The sequence below is a fragment of the Bos javanicus genome, chromosome 4 (assembly GCF_032452875.1).
Source record: "Bos javanicus breed banteng chromosome 4, ARS-OSU_banteng_1.0, whole genome shotgun sequence".
Taxonomy (NCBI): domain Eukaryota; kingdom Metazoa; phylum Chordata; class Mammalia; order Artiodactyla; family Bovidae; genus Bos; species Bos javanicus.
The window spans coordinates 112,248,809-112,270,359 of record NC_083871.1 but is presented as its reverse complement, the minus strand read 5'-3'; the positions used below and the strand labels follow the sequence as shown (position 1 = coordinate 112,270,359).

The 21,551-nt window shown below is 42.6% G+C and overlaps 1 protein-coding gene across 1 annotated transcript in view; it reads right to left on the bottom strand.

The window, feature by feature from the left end:
• Positions 1-21,551, bottom strand: part of CNTNAP2 (contactin associated protein 2) — a 2,325,186-nt gene that overhangs the window by 214,954 nt on the left and 2,088,681 nt on the right. The window contains exon 19 of the mRNA XM_061415014.1: positions 11,989-12,225. Coding sequence (XP_061270998.1) covers positions 11,989-12,225 — 237 coding nt within the window. The remainder of the gene's footprint in view (positions 1-11,988; positions 12,226-21,551) is intronic.

Sequence of the window (21,551 nt, the reverse complement as noted above, 5' to 3'; positions counted from 1 at the left end):
GTCCTGGGTGTTCATTGGAAGGACTGATGCTGAGGCTGAAACTCCAATACTTTGGCCACCTCATGCGAAGAGTTGACTCATGGGAAAAGACCCTGATGCTTGGAGGGATTGGGGGCAGGAGGAGAAGGGGATGACAGAGGATGAGATGGCTGGATGGCATCACCGACTCGATGCACATGAGTTTGAGTGAACTCCAGGAGTTGGTGATGGACAGGGAGGCCTGGTGTACTGTGATTCATGGGGTCGCAAAGAGTCGGACACAACTGATCGAATGAACTGAACTGAAAGGAAGCAAATTCAGGTCAGTTAAGTCTGAATTTTGGGATAGAATATTAAAATAAAATTTGGTCATGTTAAAGTTAATAAAGAGTTCTTAGAAGACCTCTTTCAACAAAAAAGCAGGGATAAGCTGTTATTTACGTATCTATTTGTTGATCTACTTTTGAACTGGTATCTTTAAAGTATAAATGTAAAGAGAGAGTGTACCATTCAGTTCAGTTCATTAAGCACATATAAAGTCTTAGGAAGCAGGGCTGAGGGAAAACTCTGGGAGGATGAAAATAAAATTTTGTAAAATTGAAAAAAAATCCCCTATTCTTCTTTAATACTTTATACAGCAGTTTTAGATTTACAGCAAAATTGAGAGAAAGATACAGAGGTTTCCCACATGCTCTGTGTCCTCATACATGCACAGCCTTCGCCACTGTCAGCATCCCACACCACATTAGTACAGTTGCTATAGTCACATTGTTGACCTGTCAAGGATGCTGACTCATCAGAGGCGCCCCAAGTCCATGGTTTACACTGTGGCTTACTCTTGGTATTGTGCATTCTCTGGGTTTGGGTAAATGTACAATGATGCCTGGTGGTGGTTTAGCTGCTCAGTTGCATCACACGCGTGCCACTTCATGGGTTTCTCAGGCAAGAACACTGGAGTGGGTTGCCATGCCCTCCTACAGGGGATCTTCCTGACCCAGGGATCAAACCTGTGTCTCCTGGGTCTCCTGCATTGGCAAGCGTATTCTTTACCACTGAACTACCTGAGAAGCCCCAAATAATGATATGTGCCCATCATAATGGGGCTTCTCTGGTGGCTTAGTGGTAAAGAATCCACCTGCAATGCAGGAGGCACAGGAGACACAGGTTCGATCCCTGGGTCAGGAAGATCCCCTGGAGAAGAGAATGGCAACCCACTCCAGTATTCTTGCTTGGAGAATTCCATGGACAGAGGAGCCTGGTGGGCTACAGTCCATGGGATCACAAAGAGTCAGACATGACTGAAGTGACTGAGCATGCGTGCACATACACCCATCATAATAGTATCTGTCTTAGAGAGGAGTTTCACTGCCCTAAAAACCCTCTGTGCTTTGCCTCGTCATTGCTCCTTCCTACTTCCAACCACAGGAAACCACTGATGGTTTTACTGTCTATAATTTTGCCTTTCCTAAAATGCTATATATTTGGAATTATCCAGTTTCATACTGACTTTTTTTCACTTAGTAATACACATTGATATTTCCACCATGTCTTTTCATGGTTTGCCAACTCATTTCTTTTAAAATCTGCATAGTATTCCATTGCCTGGATGTACAACAGTTCATTCATTCATTCACCTACTGAAGGGCATCATGGTTGTTCCCAAGTTTTGGCAATTATGAATAGTGCTGCGATATATATATCTGTGTACAGGTTTTTGTGTGGACATAAGCTCTCAACTCTTTTGGGTAAACAGCAAGGAGCATGATTGCTGGAATGTATGGTGAGAACATGTTCAGTTTGTAGGAAATTGCCCAACTGTCTTTCAGAGTGCTGTACCATTTTGCCTTCCCACCAGCAATGAATTTCTTTTTCTCCACATTCTTGTCAGCATTTTGGGTTGTCAGTATTCCAGATTTTGGCCATTCTAATAGATGTGTAGTGGTATCTCACTGTTGTTTCAATTTGGGTTTCCCTGACTATATATACTGTGGATCATCTTTTCATATTCTTATTTGCCATTTGTATAACTTGTTTGGTGTGCTCTTTGGCCCATTTAAAAATTGCCCTAGTTTTTTCATGTTAGAAACTAAAGAGAGCAAGACTTCATAAAATATCATTGATTCATGGGAAACAAGTTGAAAAACTGCTAACTGATCTAAATCCTAAAACATCTTGTTCACTGTTAATTTTCCAAAGCAATCTCTTTTTGCAATATTAAAAGCAAATAACTATTTTAAAAATACTGATTATATCAGTTTTTAAAACTTCTAATTTATTTTTCAAGAATAAATCCTTTTTTTTAAATTATGAGTTTAAAAAATTTTGTCTTTAAGTTTCAGTAATGTATCTTTAAATGTTTTTTATTTTTGTTATACTGGAGGTTCATAAGGCTTCTTGAATTTTTAAGCTTGAGATTCATTCATGACAAATTTTTTTAAGAGCCCTCTCCTCTAACCAAATGCCTGTCCCCAGAATTCAGTGTGGCCCAGCATGGTCTGCCCTGCTAACCTTGGGTGGGACAGTAAGAGCAGCTCTGCTGTTAACACAATGGGCTGGTTCCATGTCCAGGTATCACTCTGCACTTCTGCCTCGCTTTCCCATTGTACTGCAGTTGGGTCCACAGCTTCCACTTCATTCCAGGCTTCATCTCATTTATCTCGGTCTCCTCACTGTCAATCCACTGCTTCCCACATAGTAAGCTTACAGTAAATGTCTGTATTTCACTATACGTGTGCCAGGTGCTTATAAGGAAATTAAATTGTTAGTAATGATCAAACTGGAGAAGCAAATGGCACCCCACTCTAGTACTCTTGCCTGGAAAATCCCGTGGACGGAGGAGCCTGGTAGGCTGCAGACCATGGGGTCGAGAAGAGTCAGATATGACTGAGCGACTTCACTTTCACTTTTCACTTTCATGCATTGGAGAAGGAAATGGCAACCCACTCCAGTGTTCTTGCCTGGAGAATCCCAGGGACGGGGGAGCCTGGTGGGCTGTCATCTCTGGGGTCGTACAGAGTCGGACACGACTGAAGCGACTTAGCAGCAGCAGCAGCACTGATCAAACCACTTGATCTTACTTCATTCATCCAGAACATAGATATGTTAAATTTTTACTGCCAATGATTCAATTTTACTGAGAATCTTTACCTTACAGAACTTGAATAGTTTAGAAGCCACCTTATATTTCATGAACTCATCACTTAGAAGCCTACCTAGAGGATTATTGTTAGGCTAGGTTAAACACTACACAAAATCTATATCATATGCCCAGACCTCATGAGAATTTGCAGATCATACATTTAAGATGCCAAGCTTAGCTCAGATAGAGTAGTTGACCCTAATAATTTCTGTTTCCTTAGGGTTTGGCCCTCACTGGGGCAAAACAAGCAAAATATCCATTTATCTAAACCATCCACTATTACAGTCAATTGCAATTGATGGAGGTAAAAGTATGTGAATGAGTTCAGAGCCAGGGTGATCTATAAGATGGCAGATTAAACACAGCTCAAGACCCCTCAGGTTTGATCATTTAAGAAAGTGAATTTCCTCTAACCAAGGGATGCCTCGGACGAGCCCTGCTAAGGCCAGAGCTGCCTGCTGGCAATGATGACCATGAAAGAAGGTTGCAAAGAGGAGACATTGCACACCAGAGGCAGAACTTTATGTCCTGCAGATGTAACGAAATACTTAAGGTCAATCAGAATGTTGGTATGGACATGCTTGTAAGGGAAGCAAAAAATGTGAGTAAATTAAAAGCAAACCCTCCAGAAAATTTATGACACTGATAATTTTTAGGTTCATGAAAGAAAAGAAATGGGTAGAGTTTCAGCTGATTTCTAGGAAATGATAGAGTATTATTTTTATAAACTTCATAAATTACTGAATTCTCATTACTGCTGAAGAATGAGGAATAAAAACATTCAACAACACACACAGGAAAATGAAAACTGTTTATCCAAAAAGGTCCAAAACCTGGTAGGTAATAGAAATGGGCACAAACTTAAAGTTATTTATCATTTATGTGAGGCAAAGTCCAAAACTCTGTCCTTTATTACATTTGGTGTTTTACAAAGGGCTTGTTTTTACCACTGAATTTTAAAAAAACCCTCTCTGCAGAAATGTTAATAGGTCAGGTTTTACTTTGTATCTGGGACCCCAAAGAAAAGCCCAGGTCAGGGAGAATGCTATTTACCACCATAAAATTTGATAATGAAGTCACCTAAGCTTGAAGGCCATCTCTGCAGCTCTGACCTTTCAGAATCAAGTCAAAAGCATTTCCTTTTATCCCTAAGTATTTACAGGCTTTTGTCCACAAGAATTTTCTTAACTTTTCTTCTTTCTTTTTAAAATCAGATGACTGTATGTTTTTATGATATTTTTAAGGTCTGAAGATTTAAAAAACATATTAATAGAGGAGAGATTTCCCTTCTTGAATAACATTCTAAGGGGAAGAGGAAGAGGAAAAAGAATTCTTGTTCCTGTAGGCATGAGTCCAAATCTATAAAATCTCCTGTTCCAACTGGCAATGAAAAAGCAGCCCATGAAAGACATTTCTTCCTGCTGGTGTCAACTCTTCTCCAAGCTGGGATCAAGAGTGGGGAGGCCAATCAGAAAAAATGGCTGGTGTTCCCATTGGTGTGTGAGTGCTTAGTCTTGTCTGATTCTGAGACCCCATGGATGGTAGCCCGCCAGGCTCCTCTGTCCATGGGATTCTCCAGCCAAGAATACTGGAGTAGGTTGCCATTTCCTCCTCCTGGGATTGTTGCCATTATCTAGTTTCATATAAAGGTGTGATCCTAAGATGCGTTTCTCTTTTCTCTCTCCCCTAATTGTTTTATAATATTTTGAAATGAACCTTCCCTAAAAGGCTTTAAATCCCACTCTACAAGGGCAGCCCACAGACTTCCTCTGCTCCCTGAGCAGTGCCTGGAGCCACCGAGAAGCAGAGTTTGGAAATATTCAAAGTGCATTGGGCAAAGCCACCTCCTCCCGCTTACCAGGAAACACTCCTTTAGGAGGCAAGAGGGAAGATCCTCGTCCCTTACAGGTTGAACTTGGACTTGAGTCTTGGACTTAGACTGGTGGGTACAATTTAATTTCCTTGAACTTGGACTTGAGTCCTCTCAGCAAAATGGAGTCCTGAACTCTTTCAGTGCTTTCTTGTCTCCTGATGGGTTTTGATTTAGGAAGGGACCCAGCCATCGCTAAGGTGACCTAATTTGGCTCTTAGTGGGGATGGACACCTTATATGGGGAACTGCACTTGTGGGCGTGACCCCTGGGATGCAGAGACTGGGGTGTCCATTCCCATCTCTGCATATTCCTCAGTCCATCAGAGTTTAGGGTCCAGAAGTGATACTTTCAGCTTTAGAAAAATATGACTGTGACCACAATTTAGTAGAGAGCACACTTTATGATACTGCCATTGCTTCTCCGGTAGCTGATGAGACCGAGGATGAGATGGTTGGATGACATCACTGGCTCAATGGACATGGGTTTGGGTGAACTCCGGGAGTTGGTGATGCACAGGGAGGCCTGGCCTGCTGCAGTCCATGGGGTGTCAAAGAGTCAGACACGACTGAGTGGCTGAACTGAACTGAACTGAACTGAATCCAGCACTCAGAGGTAACTGAAACAATGCTAGTTAGGCATCTGATATTTAAAGCTTTTAGGGACAGATGAAGGGATGACATGATTTAAAGTAAAAACAAAAACACAAACAACAAAAAAACAAAGTGCAGAGAATGGACAGGGACACCTGTTGTCTGACTGATGTGTACCAGGTTTTCAGCTCGGAAATTTGTTCACATGATCCCATGTGAGCCTCACAGTGGAATTAAGAATAGATGTTACATACTGCTGAAGATGAGGCCGAGTGGAGTTACACATTTGCTCAAGGTCATGGAACCTGCAGGTGAGGACGCTAGATTCAAACTCACGTCTAATTCCCTCATCCATTCTCTATGTGGGGACTTGAGTTAGCCATAAACAGTCTCTTCTGTATCAGTTACAATGTCAGGACACTCAGGGAGAGCAGGAGGCGGAGCCGGACCACAGGGATGGGGGCGTGCGTTTGTGTGGCTGTAAATGAGGTGACGCTGCATCTGCTGACCCTCCTCCTTCACTCGTGATCACTGCAGTCCTGTTACCTTGGTCCTTCTAAGATTGGACTTTATCTGAGTGACAAACAAATGGATGTTTGAGAAGAAAAGACAACTCCCTAAACTCAGACACTGTTTTCTGAGTATTTAAAGATATGCATTTAAAGACCCAGATGCTGGGAAAGATTGAGGAGAAAAGGACAAGAGGGCGGCCGAGGGTGAGATGGTTAGATAGTATCACCAACTCCATGGATGTGAACTTCAGCAAACTCCAGGAGATAGTGGAGGACAAGGAAGCCTGCCATACTGCAGTCCATGGGGTTGCAAAGAGTCAGACGTGACTTAGCGACTGAACAACAGTGAAGCTTCAGCTGCTGTCCTGGTTTGGCAGAGGAACATGAAAATTTTTACAGGAAAAAAATGCAGAGAAGTGAATTAGAAGATATTTTTGTGCCTCTTGATGATAAGTTCTTGCTAAACTTGGCTCAGTGAAGGGATCCTAATGAAGAACTCTTTCTGGCAGCCTGGATGATGGCTGATTCTCATCTCCTGCTTTTGTGTACACTAGATTGTCCTGGTTCTGTAGATGTAAACCACTGAAATATTTTGAAAATTTCAGTATAGTCAGGCTCAACTGTACGTTCAAAGTGCCTGTTCACTGAATGTTTGTTAAAGAAATAAATCAGTAAGTGATTACTGCTTACACCTAAATGTGTGGGTGTAGGGTGGGGGTGAGGGGAGGGAAAGAGGGAGAGAGAGAGAGAAAGAGGTTGTGTTCAGATCTTGTATTCTGTTTCTTCTTATGATAGAATTTGCATCCAAGAACGTGCTGTTGTTTTTTTTTTTTTTTAACTGAATCACCATAACTAAAAAGCTTTAAGACCAGGGGTTCTCTTTTCAGTTTTACATGAAGCTACAAGAAGGATCAGGCCTCTCAGGTGGCTCAGCGGTAAAGAATCCACCTGCATTCACGGGTTTGATCCCTGGGCTGGAAGATCCCGTGGAGAAGGAAATGGCAGCCCTCTCCAGTATTCTTGCCTGGGGAATCCCATGGACAGAGGAACCTGGCGGCTACAGTCCATGGGGTCGCAGAGTCGGACAGGACTGAGCGCCTAAACAAACATGAAGGACCGTGCCCTGGTGAGAAGCAGTAACACACAGTGATGGTGAAGAACTGGGGCTTTGAGTCAAACTGCCCGCATATAAATCGCAGTCCTACTACTTACTGGTATGTGAACCTCAGGCAAGTGACTAATACCCTCTTGTGCCTAAATTTCCTTCTCTGTAAAATGGGGAAAATAATTATAGTACCAACATAGGGCTGTCATGAGTATTAGGTGATGTTAACATAATTAAAGACCTTGGCATACTGCCTGGCACATAGCAAGTTCTCAATAAATGTCAGCTGTTACCATGGTTAAATACGGAATTAAGACACACCAAAGGTTTTCATATGCACTTCTGTTGATTTCCTATGATTGCCCTAACAATGGCTCACACCCTGGGTGGCCTGAAACAACAGAAATTTATTCTCTCACAGTTATAGTGGCTCAGAGTAAAAAGCGAGGTGTTATCAGGGCCACACGTCTTCTGAAGGTTCCAGGGGAGGGTCCTTCCTTGCTTTTTCGAGCTTCTGGGCGCCCCCCATGTGTTCCTGGCCCACCCTAGTCCAGGATGACTCCACATTAATTACATCTGTAAGGAGCCTATTTCCAGACAAGGTCACATTCTGAGGCTCCGGGTGGACAAGTGCTTGGCAGAGAGGGACCCTATTCAATCCGTGGTTGTATTCAGCTACAAACATTTAATACAGAAATTGCTGTGGCTGCGATAGGTCTGCTACTTTCCCTCTTGCTTGAAAACCCGGAGAAGACAGAGTTTACTTCTAATCATGTTGTTAATTTCTGGTTAGAAATAAAATTGAGGTTGATAGTCATAAATGTGTTTTGAGGTTTGACTGTCCAAGAAGGAATAGGTCCGTTTAGAGAAGACAACCAGTGGCATGTCCAGGGGTCCCTAGTGGGGGTCCCCACTAATGCTGGGTATGACAGACCCACAGCCAAGCCTTCCATGTAAGCTGGGTTTGCCCTGCTCCCAGAGGCATCTATGGTCTCAGCCAATGGGCTGCCAAGGAACCGTCCATGGGATGGCGCTGTCTGCGCTGAGTGAAGTGGTGGCTATTGGCTGGGCATTCTAAGAAGAGGGGACATTGCACAGTTATCTGTAGAGACGAGGTGACTGGCTATGAGGTCTAGTTATAGAGTTTTTGGGACGCCCTCACGCTCTCTGGGCTGCCCTTGTGGTTCAGCTGGTAAAGAATCCGCCTCCAATGCAGGAGACCTGGGTTTGATCCCCCGGTTGGGAAGATCCCCTGGAGAAGGGAAAGGCTACCCACTAGTGTTCTGGCCTGGAGAATTCCATGGACTGCATAGTCCATGGGGTCGCAAAGAGTCAGCCACGACTGAGCGACTTTAACTTTCACTCATGCTCTCCCCCAAACCCGAACTTTTCCCCACTCAGCTTTTCTATTTAATGCCTCTTCCCTGGGAGAGCTGACACCTTAAGTGATGATCAAATCTTTAAAGATTCATTTGGAAAAAAAAAAAAAAAGGTTTTAGGAGAAGTTTTTGATAAGAGTTCAGAGAAGAGAGAAAGGAGTGTCTGCTATCTACACTGTGCTGGTGGGACAGTGACTGTCAAACCTGCAAAGCAAAGAGCATCATCAGGAGGGACCTGCTAGAGACCCTGTATGCCCCCCTCACCTGGCTGAGTGTGATACAAGTGTTTTTTATTTTCATACAGCTTGGCCCCAACAAGGCACGCCTTCCTTCAGGGCCCATCTGAAAGGTGACTGCTTTGAAGGTTTGTGAAAAAAAGGGCTCTGTTGAATGCGTGGAGAGAGGGATTTTTCAAAGGTAATTTAATTATGTGCAGTTTTCACCCGAGATGCTCCTCCATTCCAGATAGTGTGATTACATGGTATCATGATTTCTGGTTAATAACTAGATATTTTCTAACCATAGGTAGTTGAGCCTTGAATGCATGGGGTAAGGGCTCTGCTTCTTAGTACTTAGTTCTTCCCCAAAAGAGGCAAAAGTGAGGGAAAAAAGAGGTAATTCATCATTGTATAAAGATTAGAAAATACAGCAAAAAGATAAGAGAAAATAAATATTTGTGTTTTCACCCTCTCCCTGGAATAATGACAGTTAATATTTTGATGGGTTTTCCTGGTGGCTGAGATGGTAAAGCATCTGTCTGCAATGCAGGAGACCCAGGTTTGATTCCTGGGTCAGTAAGATCTCCTGGAGAAGGAAATGGTAACCCGCTCCAGCATTTTTGCCTGAAGAATTCCACAGACAGAGGAGCCTGGTGAGTTACAGTCCATGGGGTCACCAAGAGTTGGACATGACTGAGTGACTAACATAATATTTTGATATGTTTCCTTGTGTGTGTGTGTGTATGTGTGTGTGTTAGATTTTGTATAGACATTTAATCATGTTGTGTGTGATATGTTGAGACCCATTTCATTAACTCAGCAAAATTCTGTGGACCTCTGTCCACATACACAAGGACAGAACTATTCTAGCCGAGGAAGTGAAGTGAAGTGAAAGTTGCTCAGTCATGTCCGACTCTTTGTAACCCCATGGAATTCTCCAGGCCAGAATACTGGAGTGGGTAGCCTTTCCCTTCTCCGGGGGATCTTCCCAACCCAGGGATTGAATCCAGGTCTCCTGCATTGCAGGCGGATTCTTTACAGTTGAGCCACAAGGGAAGCCCAAGAATACTGGAGTGGGTAGCCTATTCCTTCTCCAGGGGATCTTCCCAACCCAGGAATCAAACTGGGGTCTCTTGCATTGCAGGCAGATTCTTTACCAACTGAGCTACCAGAGAAGCCTGAGGAAGCCTGCCTGCAAAAGACTTTCACAAGCTCACTCTTAGGCAGATGACTGTGGTTGCTCTCTCTGGAGGCTGAGTCATGTGGCTGTAGACCCCTGGAGGGTGTGGTCACAGGAGCTGATGCTCTGGGAGGTGAAACCCAGATCAGAGGCACCACCTGGCCGCAGGCCTCAGCTGGAAGACCCCATCTGGGAATGAGCCTGCCTATGTGCAGGTGAAGCTTTTCTGATTCCTCTCAATCAGCACCACCTTCATCCTCCCCAGGTCAAGAGAATACTTGTCTTGACCCAGAAGGATGCCCACAGATACTTTCCAAATACAGTTTGCTGTTTTTAATCTTTTTTGGTAAAGCCATAAACTGAGTCAAATGTAAACTCACCCTGCTAAACAGGTATTAAGAGAATATTTAGGGATTTTTAATGTAAACCCTTTGAAATAATGTCACTGGGAATTCACAGGCTTTCTTGGACTCCATCTCAAGAACTGGCAAGGCAGAAGGGTATATACTCTCATCTTTCTGTTTGTGAATATTGCCTATTAACCCCCAGAGGTTGTGTGTGAGCTACTGTACTTAACCTAACTCTCCAAAAATAAGGGGCTCATGATTTTCTTTAAATTGGTACTTATGCAGTGGAATCTCTCAGACATTAGCGCTCACTTGATTGCATTCAGACACCACTTTGGCAAGGGAATGACTACATTAAATTAGCATCAAGCACAATGAATGGTAATTGCAAGGCTGTCATTTCTACAAGTGCAAAATTAATGTGTTCTGCAAACCCTTCCCATTGTGTGACACCAGAAAACCATGGAACCATGTTGTTGCAAGTGGGAGAATGCTCTGTAACAGCAGTGCTAATGCGCTGTGGATTATTCAGCAGTGGTGTTCCTTTCCACCTTGGTTGTTGTCTCATGCTCATCCTTCAAGCCCAGTCTGACCGAATTTACATGCTTACATGACAGCACTGTGAGACAGTAGGCTGGATGTACAGAGAGTGTTAGGGAACAATTCCTCCTTCTGTGTGGCATCTTGTGTGAATGATGGCAGTATAAACAACCCTCCATGTATTCATCAGAGTATGAAAAGGCTACTTATGTAAAGCTTCTTATAAAGAGATGCACCAACCATTTACAGAAAACTTTACCCAAACGCTATACATTCATTTAGAAAGAGAAGAGTGAGTTACATGCATTTCAATTGTAGGTTGAGAAGAGGGTCAGCTCTGCCTCTCCCCAGCCCTCTTGCTTACAAGTGGAAAAGAAGCCACAGGCCAGGTGTGTGAATTTCTTCTGGTCATGCAAGATCACCGGGTGTATCCTGAATGACAACAGCCATATACACCAGGTTCTTCGAGTCAGCTGATTGGCTTTGCTGAATTTATTAGGGGTTACTCTTTCAAGACTGAAATAAGGCAGTAACATTGTTAGATGTTACTGCATTATTAGATGTAGTATCTCAGTATTCCTGCACTTTGTGGGGGCTGAGAACCTGCCACTGAGGTGTCCTATAGAAGAGTGATAAAAAATGATTGTGACAAGAATTGAACAGAGGGGCTTTCTTGTGAGTCCAACCTGAATTCATTCTCTTAGCAGCTGGGGGAGAAGTGGACATGAAGAGCACTGGGCAGCACAGATTGAGTCACTGCACGATGTACAGGTCCAAGCGAATGAGAGGGTCAGGAGGCCCATCACGGACCCCTTTCAATGGCTACTTACTTTATTCCTCATTGTTAAGGCATGGCGTGGCTATTTGCTCTGTAATGTTCTAGTCACTTCAAAGTTTGCTTGAATTTAGGGGGAAACTTTGCACCACACTCAAAGCTGTTCTCTTCTTAATGAACAACAAAGATGAAGGGATTGTTTTAGGGGACTTCCTACTTATGATGGGAGAAGAATTCCAAACACTTTACCCTTGGAGTGAAGTACCCGTATGCCAGCGGGAGAGCAATTCAGCAGATGATCTGGGCTTCAAAGATATCTAAACGTGGCTCTGGAAACTGGTTCTGACCTACCTTTGTTGCAAAATGTTCCATCATAGGCTGTGTTGGAGCAATCGCAGGAATAGCCATGGTACTTCTCTATGCACTTGCCTCCATTCTCACAGTTGGCTCCGTAGCTGGTGCAGTGCCCTGAGCACCCGGATTTGAAACCAGATGTGACCTTGGCTCTCTCTTCCAAGTCCAGAGTCACCCCATTCATCCTTAGGGAGCGGATACAGCCCAGGAAGCCCTGCTGGCCTCCAGCACCACCTGGAAGACAGAAGGCATGGAGCTCAGACAGAATCACCTCTGCCGCGGCTCCTATTTCATTCCTCACGCCTCGGACCACTGTGGGAGGAGAGAGACTGCCAAGTGCTGCAGGCTCTCTTACCGTCAATAGAAGAGCTTGCAACTTCCCCCCCTTAGGCTATAATGCCTACTTTAAAAAGAGGCTGTCTTGGGAGAAGCAATAAATTTGCTACAGAACTAAAATGCTTGAAGACACACACAAATTTTATAAGCTGTTTTGGAAGTCTAATCTGGTTTCCTTAGGAGAGAAGTTCATACGAATCTCTAAGTTCCTTGGTTTTTAATCTCACGTTGTTATATTCCACAGCACTATCTACTGGAAGAGATATAAAAAGGCAGAGGGATATGAATATATTAGCATAGTTAACAAGTCAATTAGTCAGAAGAAGTAAATCCATTTGGAATGTGGTTGTAAGTCCTGGTTCTTCTTGTCTCAAGAAAAGCTTTGCTTTGAAATTCATGTTAAGGATTCCCAGAGCTCCTTGTCTGGGGTTGTTGGAAATTGGAATTGACGATTTCACACAGAAGTCAACTATACCACATTTATTACCAGGTCAGTTTAGATTTTATTGCCTTTGTTTAAATGCCATTTCAAGACACATAACACAAAAAGCAAGTTCACTGTGATTTTCTAAGTTATGGAGTTAGAGTTTATGAGCATGAAAATATTAAAATATTCTTAACAAATTTCATAGCAGAATTCATTGGAGAATTGTTAATATATCACAAGTGGATTGTGTCTATAATAACCTTTGCTATGATTTTTTAAGCAGCTGGTACAAAAAAAGAGGAACTCAAATTTATAAATGTGCCTGGGTTTTAGACTAACAGCTCTTCTGGAAATTAAATGCAATGATAATAGTTAAACTTATTAAAAGAAATCTGACGGGGATTTAGAAAAAAAAAGATATGGTTAATAAAGTGAAAGTTACTCTTTTATTGAGGGCAATGTAGTAGGTATTCTACTAAGCACCTTATGTATGATATTCACCTAAATCTTACAACAACCTGACAAGGTAGGCATTGTTAGTTAGTTAGTTCAGTTGCTCAGTCGTGTCCAGTTCTTTGTGACCCCATGAACTGCAGCATGCCAGGCCTCCCTGTCCATCACCAACTGCCGGAGTCTACCCAAACCCATGTCCATTGAGTCGGCGATGCCATCCAACCATCTCATCCTCTGTCGTCCCCTTCTCCTCCTGCATCAGGGTCTTTTCCAATGAGTCAGCTCTTCGCATCAGGTGGCCAAAGTATTGGAGTTTCAGCTTCAACATCAGTCTTTCCAAAGAACACCCAGGACTGATCTCCTTCAGAATGGACTGGTTGGATCTCCTGGCAGTCCAAGGGACTCTCAAGAGTCTTCTCCAACACCACAGTTCAAAAGCATCAATTCTTCAGTGCTCAGCTTTCTTTATAGTCCAATTCTCACATCCATACATTGTTATCTTGCCCTAATTATTTGGATAACAAAACTGAGGTTTAGAGACATGAAGTCCTGTACTTAGGACTCATAACTCTGCAGTGCCAGGGCACTGTCAGCTCTGTCTTATTCTTGAGCTGTGGTTTTAGACTCTGCTCTGTGATGATCGTCTAATACAGAAGATCTTCAGGGTCTGGAGGGCACAGACATACGTGTTTCTGAGGTGTAGATTTAGATGTCTTTAAGACAGCATGGTCAATAGGATTGGCAGACTTTGGGTGAGGTTGCACACTGGAGATGGATTCTGATCACTTATTCCAGTATCTTGAGAAAAAGTGTGCAATTACACGACTCAACAGACAGGGCTTGTGGATCAGAGGCTTTAGTTGCAGAGATGGATCAGCCTTTGTTTATGCCTGTGTATCCTCAGCCGTGAAACAGCAAATGACTTGCACTACTATCTTTGTAAACCCAAGCCTTGCAGTTCTCTCATTGGGTAGTACTGAGATTTGAGTGATGATTCTCCAGGGATTATTCCTTCTAATAAAATATTTAAATAGAAGAGGATTAATTGAAGGGAGTCCAATGCCCATTTCAATAGCTGTGGGAGAGTAGATGGCAAAAGAAGTTACTAAAAACAACCACTTTGAAGAATTTCCCATTTTGCAATCTGCTCATCAGCACCTTTGCACACTTCTGGGCTGTGGAGAATTTGGGCCTTAGCTATGATTTGAAGAATTTCAATCCATGAGTCACCATTTGTGTGCTAAAATTTCCATTTGGCATCTATCATTTTATCAGCTATGGCTTTTGTTCTTGCAATAAGGGTTTTTCCAAAGGGTCTTTTGTTCAATAAATGCCTCATCATTTAAATTTTCATCACTACTCAATTAAAATAATTATATCCTGCCAAAATATGCTGAAAATTTTAAATCTGTGTTTTTAGATGTCTGCCTCTCCTTCCCCTGGTTACAAATATAATAGTTTTTCATTGTGGAAACCATAAACACACTGATAAGCAAAATGAAAAAGAGAATCTGTAATGCTACTCAGATAGAATTACCTTCATTCGTAGCAAATAGCTTTTCTCTCTTTTATCTGTGAACATACCTATGTGTAAAAAATAAAACAAAGGAAAAAGCAGGGTATGCACATTGCTTTGAAATTTGCTTTTCTCATTTAACATATCATAAAACACTTCCCCAGCAATAAATATTCAAATAGAACATCTTGTTTAACATCTGCACAGCAGCCCAGCCTGAAAAACACTGTAAGTTATTTTGTCATTCCCCTACCTTTGGGCTTTAAGCAGCTTATTCCAATTTCCACTGTATATGATACTGTAATAAACAGCCTTGTAACAACCTTTACATGCTGTCCAGTTTTTCCTTAGAATTAATTCTCAGACGTGTAATTGCTGGGTACAAGGGAATATACGTTTTAAAGTCATTTACAATATATTTCCCTCTTAGAAGACTTTATTAATTTGTATTATATTTCACCAGTAGGGTATCAGATCCCTGTCTTCTCCACAACGATTCTAATACTAGACAGAATCTTTTCGAATTTATAGGCTGGAGGGTGGGGAAAGAGTTCATTCTTTTAATTTGCATTGCTTCAATACTGTGAGTTGAATAATTTTTTTTTCTCATTTCTATTTTTTGGTTTCTTCATGACCTTTGTTTTTTGGGGGAAAGTGGAGAAGGGAATAGCAACCCACTCCAATATTCTTGCCAGGAGAATCCTATGGACAGAGGAGACTGGTGGGCAACAGTCCACGGGATCGCAAAGAATCAGACATGACTGAGAGACTAACACGATAATACAGGAGAAGATACATTTCTTATTGATTGATAACAATATTTGGGGCTTTAACTTTTTGTAATAAATTTGGCAACTACATCCTTCCAGTTTGCATCTGTTAACTTGTACATAATGTTTCTTTTTCCCTAAGAAAGGTTTTGATGTTTATGTAGTCACATCTATCTTATTTTTATGATTTCTGCCTTTGATATTAGACTTATAATAACTTTTTCTAATCCAAAATAATATAATTTTTCAACTATATTTTCTTCTAGAACTTTTATGATTTTACTTCTTTTAACATTTCATTCTTTAATCTATCTGGGATGTACATTAATTTTGAAATAATGCATATTTAAGGGTGTCAGCAATGGTTGAGAGTTTGAAGAGACTTGTTAAAAGACTCTAAATGACAATCTGATAAAAATGGAGATTTAGTAAGTTTCAGTTGTCAGAGAAAGTATGTATAGCTTAATTCATAGTTTAATTGTATCAAAATAAGTATTTAGAGATATGTGTATATGCTTCATTATGTACATAAACAAACTTCATTCAGTGAGAGGATTTAGCCTCTTTGGTTCATTCTGGACCTGTTCTTTCTGAGTTCTTACACCCGCCAGTCTTCCTTCCTGCCTTTGTGTTTGTATGGCTCTCTCCCTATTGACTGCTGACTGTTTTTGGTCAGCTCTGTGGCTTCAATCAAATCGCAGCATCCTTCTCTCAGCATCAGTCTTTACTCTCCATAAAGGAGGCTGCACTGGATGTCTCGGGTCCTTCCAGCTATGAATTACTCTGGTCCATGATGCACAATCTCTCCCTGGAGGCTTGTGTGTCTCCCTCTCTACCTTTCAGCAAATTACTCTCCATTTCTCCTAAATTTCTTTTTGCTTCCTTTTCCCTCTTTGCACTGCTGCCTGACCTTCCCCCTGCTTCTTTCCTTAATTGACCATAGCATACAGCTATAGTCTAATTTGTATTTGTTGCATTGATTAAATAAAGTTTTACAGTATTTTCTTAATTTATAAAGAAGGCAAGTGGAATGCCATTTCCCTCTCTATAAAGGAAAACCAAATAACTTACATTCTTTTTTTAGATGGTCCCTGATTTCTGAAATGGGTCAGTGAGCTGGAAAGTACTTTTACTGACCTAGTCAATATGAAGAAAAGTCTTTTGTCCTGAAAACGGTCATTAAATATTATGCAAAGGATGCTAATGCACTAGAGCCAGTGATAATTATTTGAGTTCAAGTTGTCTGCTCTATAGAAATCTGTCTTGGTGACAAATGTCATAAGTTTAAATTGTAGGTCTGCAAGCAAAAATGCTACTTAACCTTCGTTAATTAGAAAATCAACACATTGTCACTGAAGAGAGCCCCGTGCCACGTGAGGGCCTCACGCACATTAGTCAGACCTCTGATAATTACCCAAGGGGAGACGTGGGTTTAATTTGTAAATCATTTTCCATGTGAAATGCTATTCAAGTATTGCAATTAAAGATTAATTATGAAAATGCTGTAACTACCCATAATGAATAATACAGTCATCAAAGGTACAGAAGATTGGGGCAAAATAATCAGGTATTAAATTAAACATAAAGGGTGAAACTAATGATCAGGAGGAATTCTAAAAAACACTGTCCTCAAACTAGGAGCTTAATAGTTTTCTAAGGAGCTAAGTTGGGTTCCAGAGCACCTGTGCCCTGAGAGACAGGTCAGTCACTCGCCATAGAGAGAAACTTCACCAAAGCTCACACACACAGAATCTAATTTATCCATTCAATAAGTATTAATTTTATGGCTCTTAAGCCTCATCTAGATGTTTAGAAGGTACTGTGACACAAAACACACACAAGTCTTTGCCCTTGCAGAGCTTACATTCTTGCCGAGGGAGAAGGAAATTTAACAAAAAGCTCAGTAAGTTATGCCGCGTTTGAAGTCAGTGCGGGTTAGGCGGGATCTGGAGTGGGGTGGGGGAGACCCCTATTTTATTTATTTGTTTTTATTTTTTGGCTGCGCCGTATGGGATCTTTGTTCCCAGACCAGGGATGGGAGGGATGGAAGGGTGGAGTCTTAACCCCTGGATCACCAAGGAAGTCCCAGGGAAATTCCTGTTTCAAATGGAGCCCTTAGGGCACATCCCACTGAGAAACTGCCAGAAAGAGTATCCAAGGACAAAAGCCCTGGGAAGACTGAGGTCAGGGGGCACTTCCCTGCAGGCAGGGGGAGGGTGGTGAGGGAAGGGAGGTGAGACAGGAACTGCCAAGAGAAGCAAAGCCACCAGCTCACGAGTTACGGCACTGGGAGGAGGAATTCCCTGCTGGTCCGGTGGTTGAGAATCTCCCTGTCAATGCAGGGGACATGTGTTCAACTCCTGGTCAGGGAAGATCCCAGAGCCCTGAGTGTGGCACACTAAGCCCATGTGCCACAACTACTGAACCCACACTCGAGAGACCGTGCTCCACAATGAGAGAAGCCACCGCTATGAAGCCCGTTACCCACAACGAAGAGTGGCCCCCACTCACCGCAACTAGAGAAGGCTCATGTGCAGCAATGAAGACCCAGTGCAGCCAAAAAATACATAAAAAAATAAATAAAAATAAAAAGACAGAGGAGACGTACTTGTTGCCCACAGGTTGATACAAATGTAATCACAGCCATACTATGGTGTGAGGTGCAGTGTGACAGGAGGGACAGCAAACAAGCGAGGAGAGCATGAACTGAGCTCACAAAGCCCTACACCTGGGTGTCAGCTCTGCGGCTCCCTGCTCGATCTTCCCAGCTCCTCTTTGAGCCTCAGTCTCCTCATGGATGAAACTGACAAACATATACACCTTGCATGCATGCTGCATGCTAAGTCCCTTCAGTCAGGTCTGACTGTGTGACCCCCTGGACTGTAGCCCGACAGGCTCCTCTGTCCATGGCATTCTCCAGGCACAAATACTGGAGTGGGTTGCCATGCCCTCCTCCAGAGGATCTTCCTAATCCAGGGATTGAATACATGTCTCATGTCTCCTGTATTGGCAGGAAGATTCTTTACTACTAGAACCACCTGGGAAGCCAGGGTCATATTAATAACAGTAATAAGGATACTCCCCTCTGTACTAATGCTCAGTTAATGGCAGATGTTTAGTATTATTCCTATTATTCAGTATAGACAGAATTCTATAAAAGCACAGAGTTGGAAATTAAATATGGCTAAGAGCAGTACACAAATCTGATATGAGAGGCATCATGAGTGGTTTCAGTTCAGTCGCTCAGTTGTGTCTGACTTTTTGTGACCCCATGAGCGTTTTATCACCCCAAAATTCCTATGTTGAAGCCCCAATGCCCACCGTGACTACATTTGGAGGTTGGACCCTTAAAGAGGTAACTAAGAGTAAATGAGGACACACGGGTGGTCCCTAATCTACTCTGAGGGGTGTCCTTTGTCAGGAGAGGAAGAGGTGCCAGGATGGAGGCACATAGAAAATGAGCATGTAGGAAGACAAGAGCTAGCCAAGGCCTCAGGAGAAACCCGCCCTGCCAGCACCTTGATCTTGCTCTTCCACCTTCCAGAATGGTGGGAAATGGATTTCTGCTGTTTAAGCCACAGTCTGTGATATTTTCTCAGGGCAGACTGAGCAGACCAGTACAGTGAGTAAAGGGTTAACTTCAAGCCTGGGCTGGTCCAGGCCTGCCTGAGATAGTAACCTTGGAGTCCACGTTCCTATTGTCTAATTGGACTATTTCCTTGGGAGGTTCAGGGTTAGGTTGAGTGTTTTTCTTGTCTTGTCTTCTGTGGGGGACTGCATCCGGACTGGGGGAGCCGTGAGCCGGCACGTGCTCAATTGTTAAGTCATGTCTGACTCTTTATGACCTCATGGACTGTAGCCCACCAGGCCCCTCTGTCCATGGGATTTCCCAGGCAAGAATACTGAAGTGGGTTGCCATTTCCTTCTCCAGGGGATCTTCCTGACTCAGGAATTGAACTCGGGTTTCCTGTATTGGCAGGCAGATTCTTTACCACTGTACCACCTGAGTTGGCATAGAGGCATTGAATGCATGACTGGCTGGCATAAAATACAGATGAGAAACAGAGCTGAGATTCCTGTGTCCCGGTGACCCACCCAGCCCCTGGCTCTTCACTGCAGTCAGACCTGGCCATGCAGGCTAGGGGGCAAAAGCAGTTGTGTGTTTGCTGCCTGGACAGGCTGGGCCCCCAGAGTGACTGATGCTGCTCCTACCGTGTTTGTTTTCCAAGTTAGCATTGTCTCTTAGATCTTGACTGTCAACTTGAACATGGAAAAAGACTTGTAGTGTCAGTACAGATGTGAAAAACCCAGCTATCTGGTTAAGCTGAGGACCTCAGAATGGCCCAGATTCTTTAGTAGGGGACGGACTTCAAGGATGTGTGCTTCTGTTACTCAGCGTAGAGCTGCGTGATTGACAAGTACTGATCAGGGATGCCTCTGTCGGTTGGATATTGGAGGGCATACGTGAAAATGTTTATCCACACTCTAGAGCGGGGCTTTGGAGGATTGCTTCTTCAGATAATGCTCCCGAGTTCTCATTTGTAACATCATTCAATAGGATGGATCTTTTTAAAGTTCATTATCACTGCATGAATTTCCCATGTCCTCTGAGTAGAGGACATGCAAAATAGGTGAATCCAAAGTATCTAAATGAGAAGAAAACTTCAAAATCGATATGGAGAAGATAACCGGGTTTCTGGGAGCAGAGGGCACTCATATATGTCTGAATGTGAATTGTTCCCTGATGGGGATGATGCTAAGAGGTCCTAATTCATTCCAGAGGCCATGGTGGCAAGGCAAGCATGCTAAAGTATTAGATATTTAAAAAACTAATATTAATTGAATACTAGCTTCTCCAGGTACTGTTTCAAACTTTACATTTTTGTGTTCACTCTCAAAGGTAATTATCATTTTTATTTTACAGCTAAGGAAACTGAGACCAAGAGAATGGAGTTGCCCAGAGTTACATAGATATAAGAGATGTGGGTTTGATCCCTGGGTCAAGAAGATCCCCTGGAGGAGGGCATGGAAACCCACTCCAGTATTCTTGCCTGGAAAATCCCCATAGACAGAGGAGCCTGGTGGGTTACAATCCATAGAGTTGCAAAGAGTCAGACAGGACTGAATTGGTTTAGCATGCACGCATGCACACAGGTAGTAAGAGGCCATAGTTCACCCCTGGGCTTTCTAGCTATGAAGTCAGCACTCTTTTAAAAATAAAAAAATTTTTTAAATTTGAGTATAATTGATTTACAATGTTGTGTTGGTTTGTGGTGTCCACATATGTATATGTACAACTGATCCAAACGTACACCCTTTTCCAGATTCTTTTCCCATATAGGTCACTACAGAGTATTGAGTAGAGTTCCCTGGGTAACTCAGCGCTCTTGCAATGCTGTAGCTACATCTTGATTTTGGGCTTGCATCATATGAGACTCTTCGCCAGCTTTTTAACAAGTTTCTAGGCATTGCTGTGCTTAGGTATGGGAAATGCTAACAGAATGATTACTATCTGAGATGAATTATCCACCCCTTGGCAGAGTACTGTCCTGGGATGGCTGAAGCTTGAAGGGGAATGTAACACTCAGAGTTCAGAATCAGAAATTTGGACATATGGATGCTCAACCTGGTCTGTAGGCCACAAAGAGGAGATGCTTGCTTCATGCTATCCTTGAAGTCATATGTATATTTTCTTGTCACATGAAGCAAAAGCTTCATACTTCATTTTCAAAATCAGAGCAGTGATGAGCTCTGGCTCCTGATGGGGCGAAGTTGGTTATTTCTCTACTTTTGGTCTGACAGTGCTATTTCAGAGGACCATCATTGCAGCGGGTCTTATGACTCCAAGTCCCTCAAGGAAGTGGGGGCAGACAGAGGGTCTGGTGATAAACCTCCAGATCCCAGCAGGATCTATATTTTAAATTATTAATAGTTACTTCAGTAAACTTCAATACCAAGCCAAATTTCAAATACACTAGCTTACAACTCTGTCTAAACATTTTTTTTTTAACAAATATCTTCCCAGGTGGTGCTAGTGGTAAAGAACATGCCTGCCAAG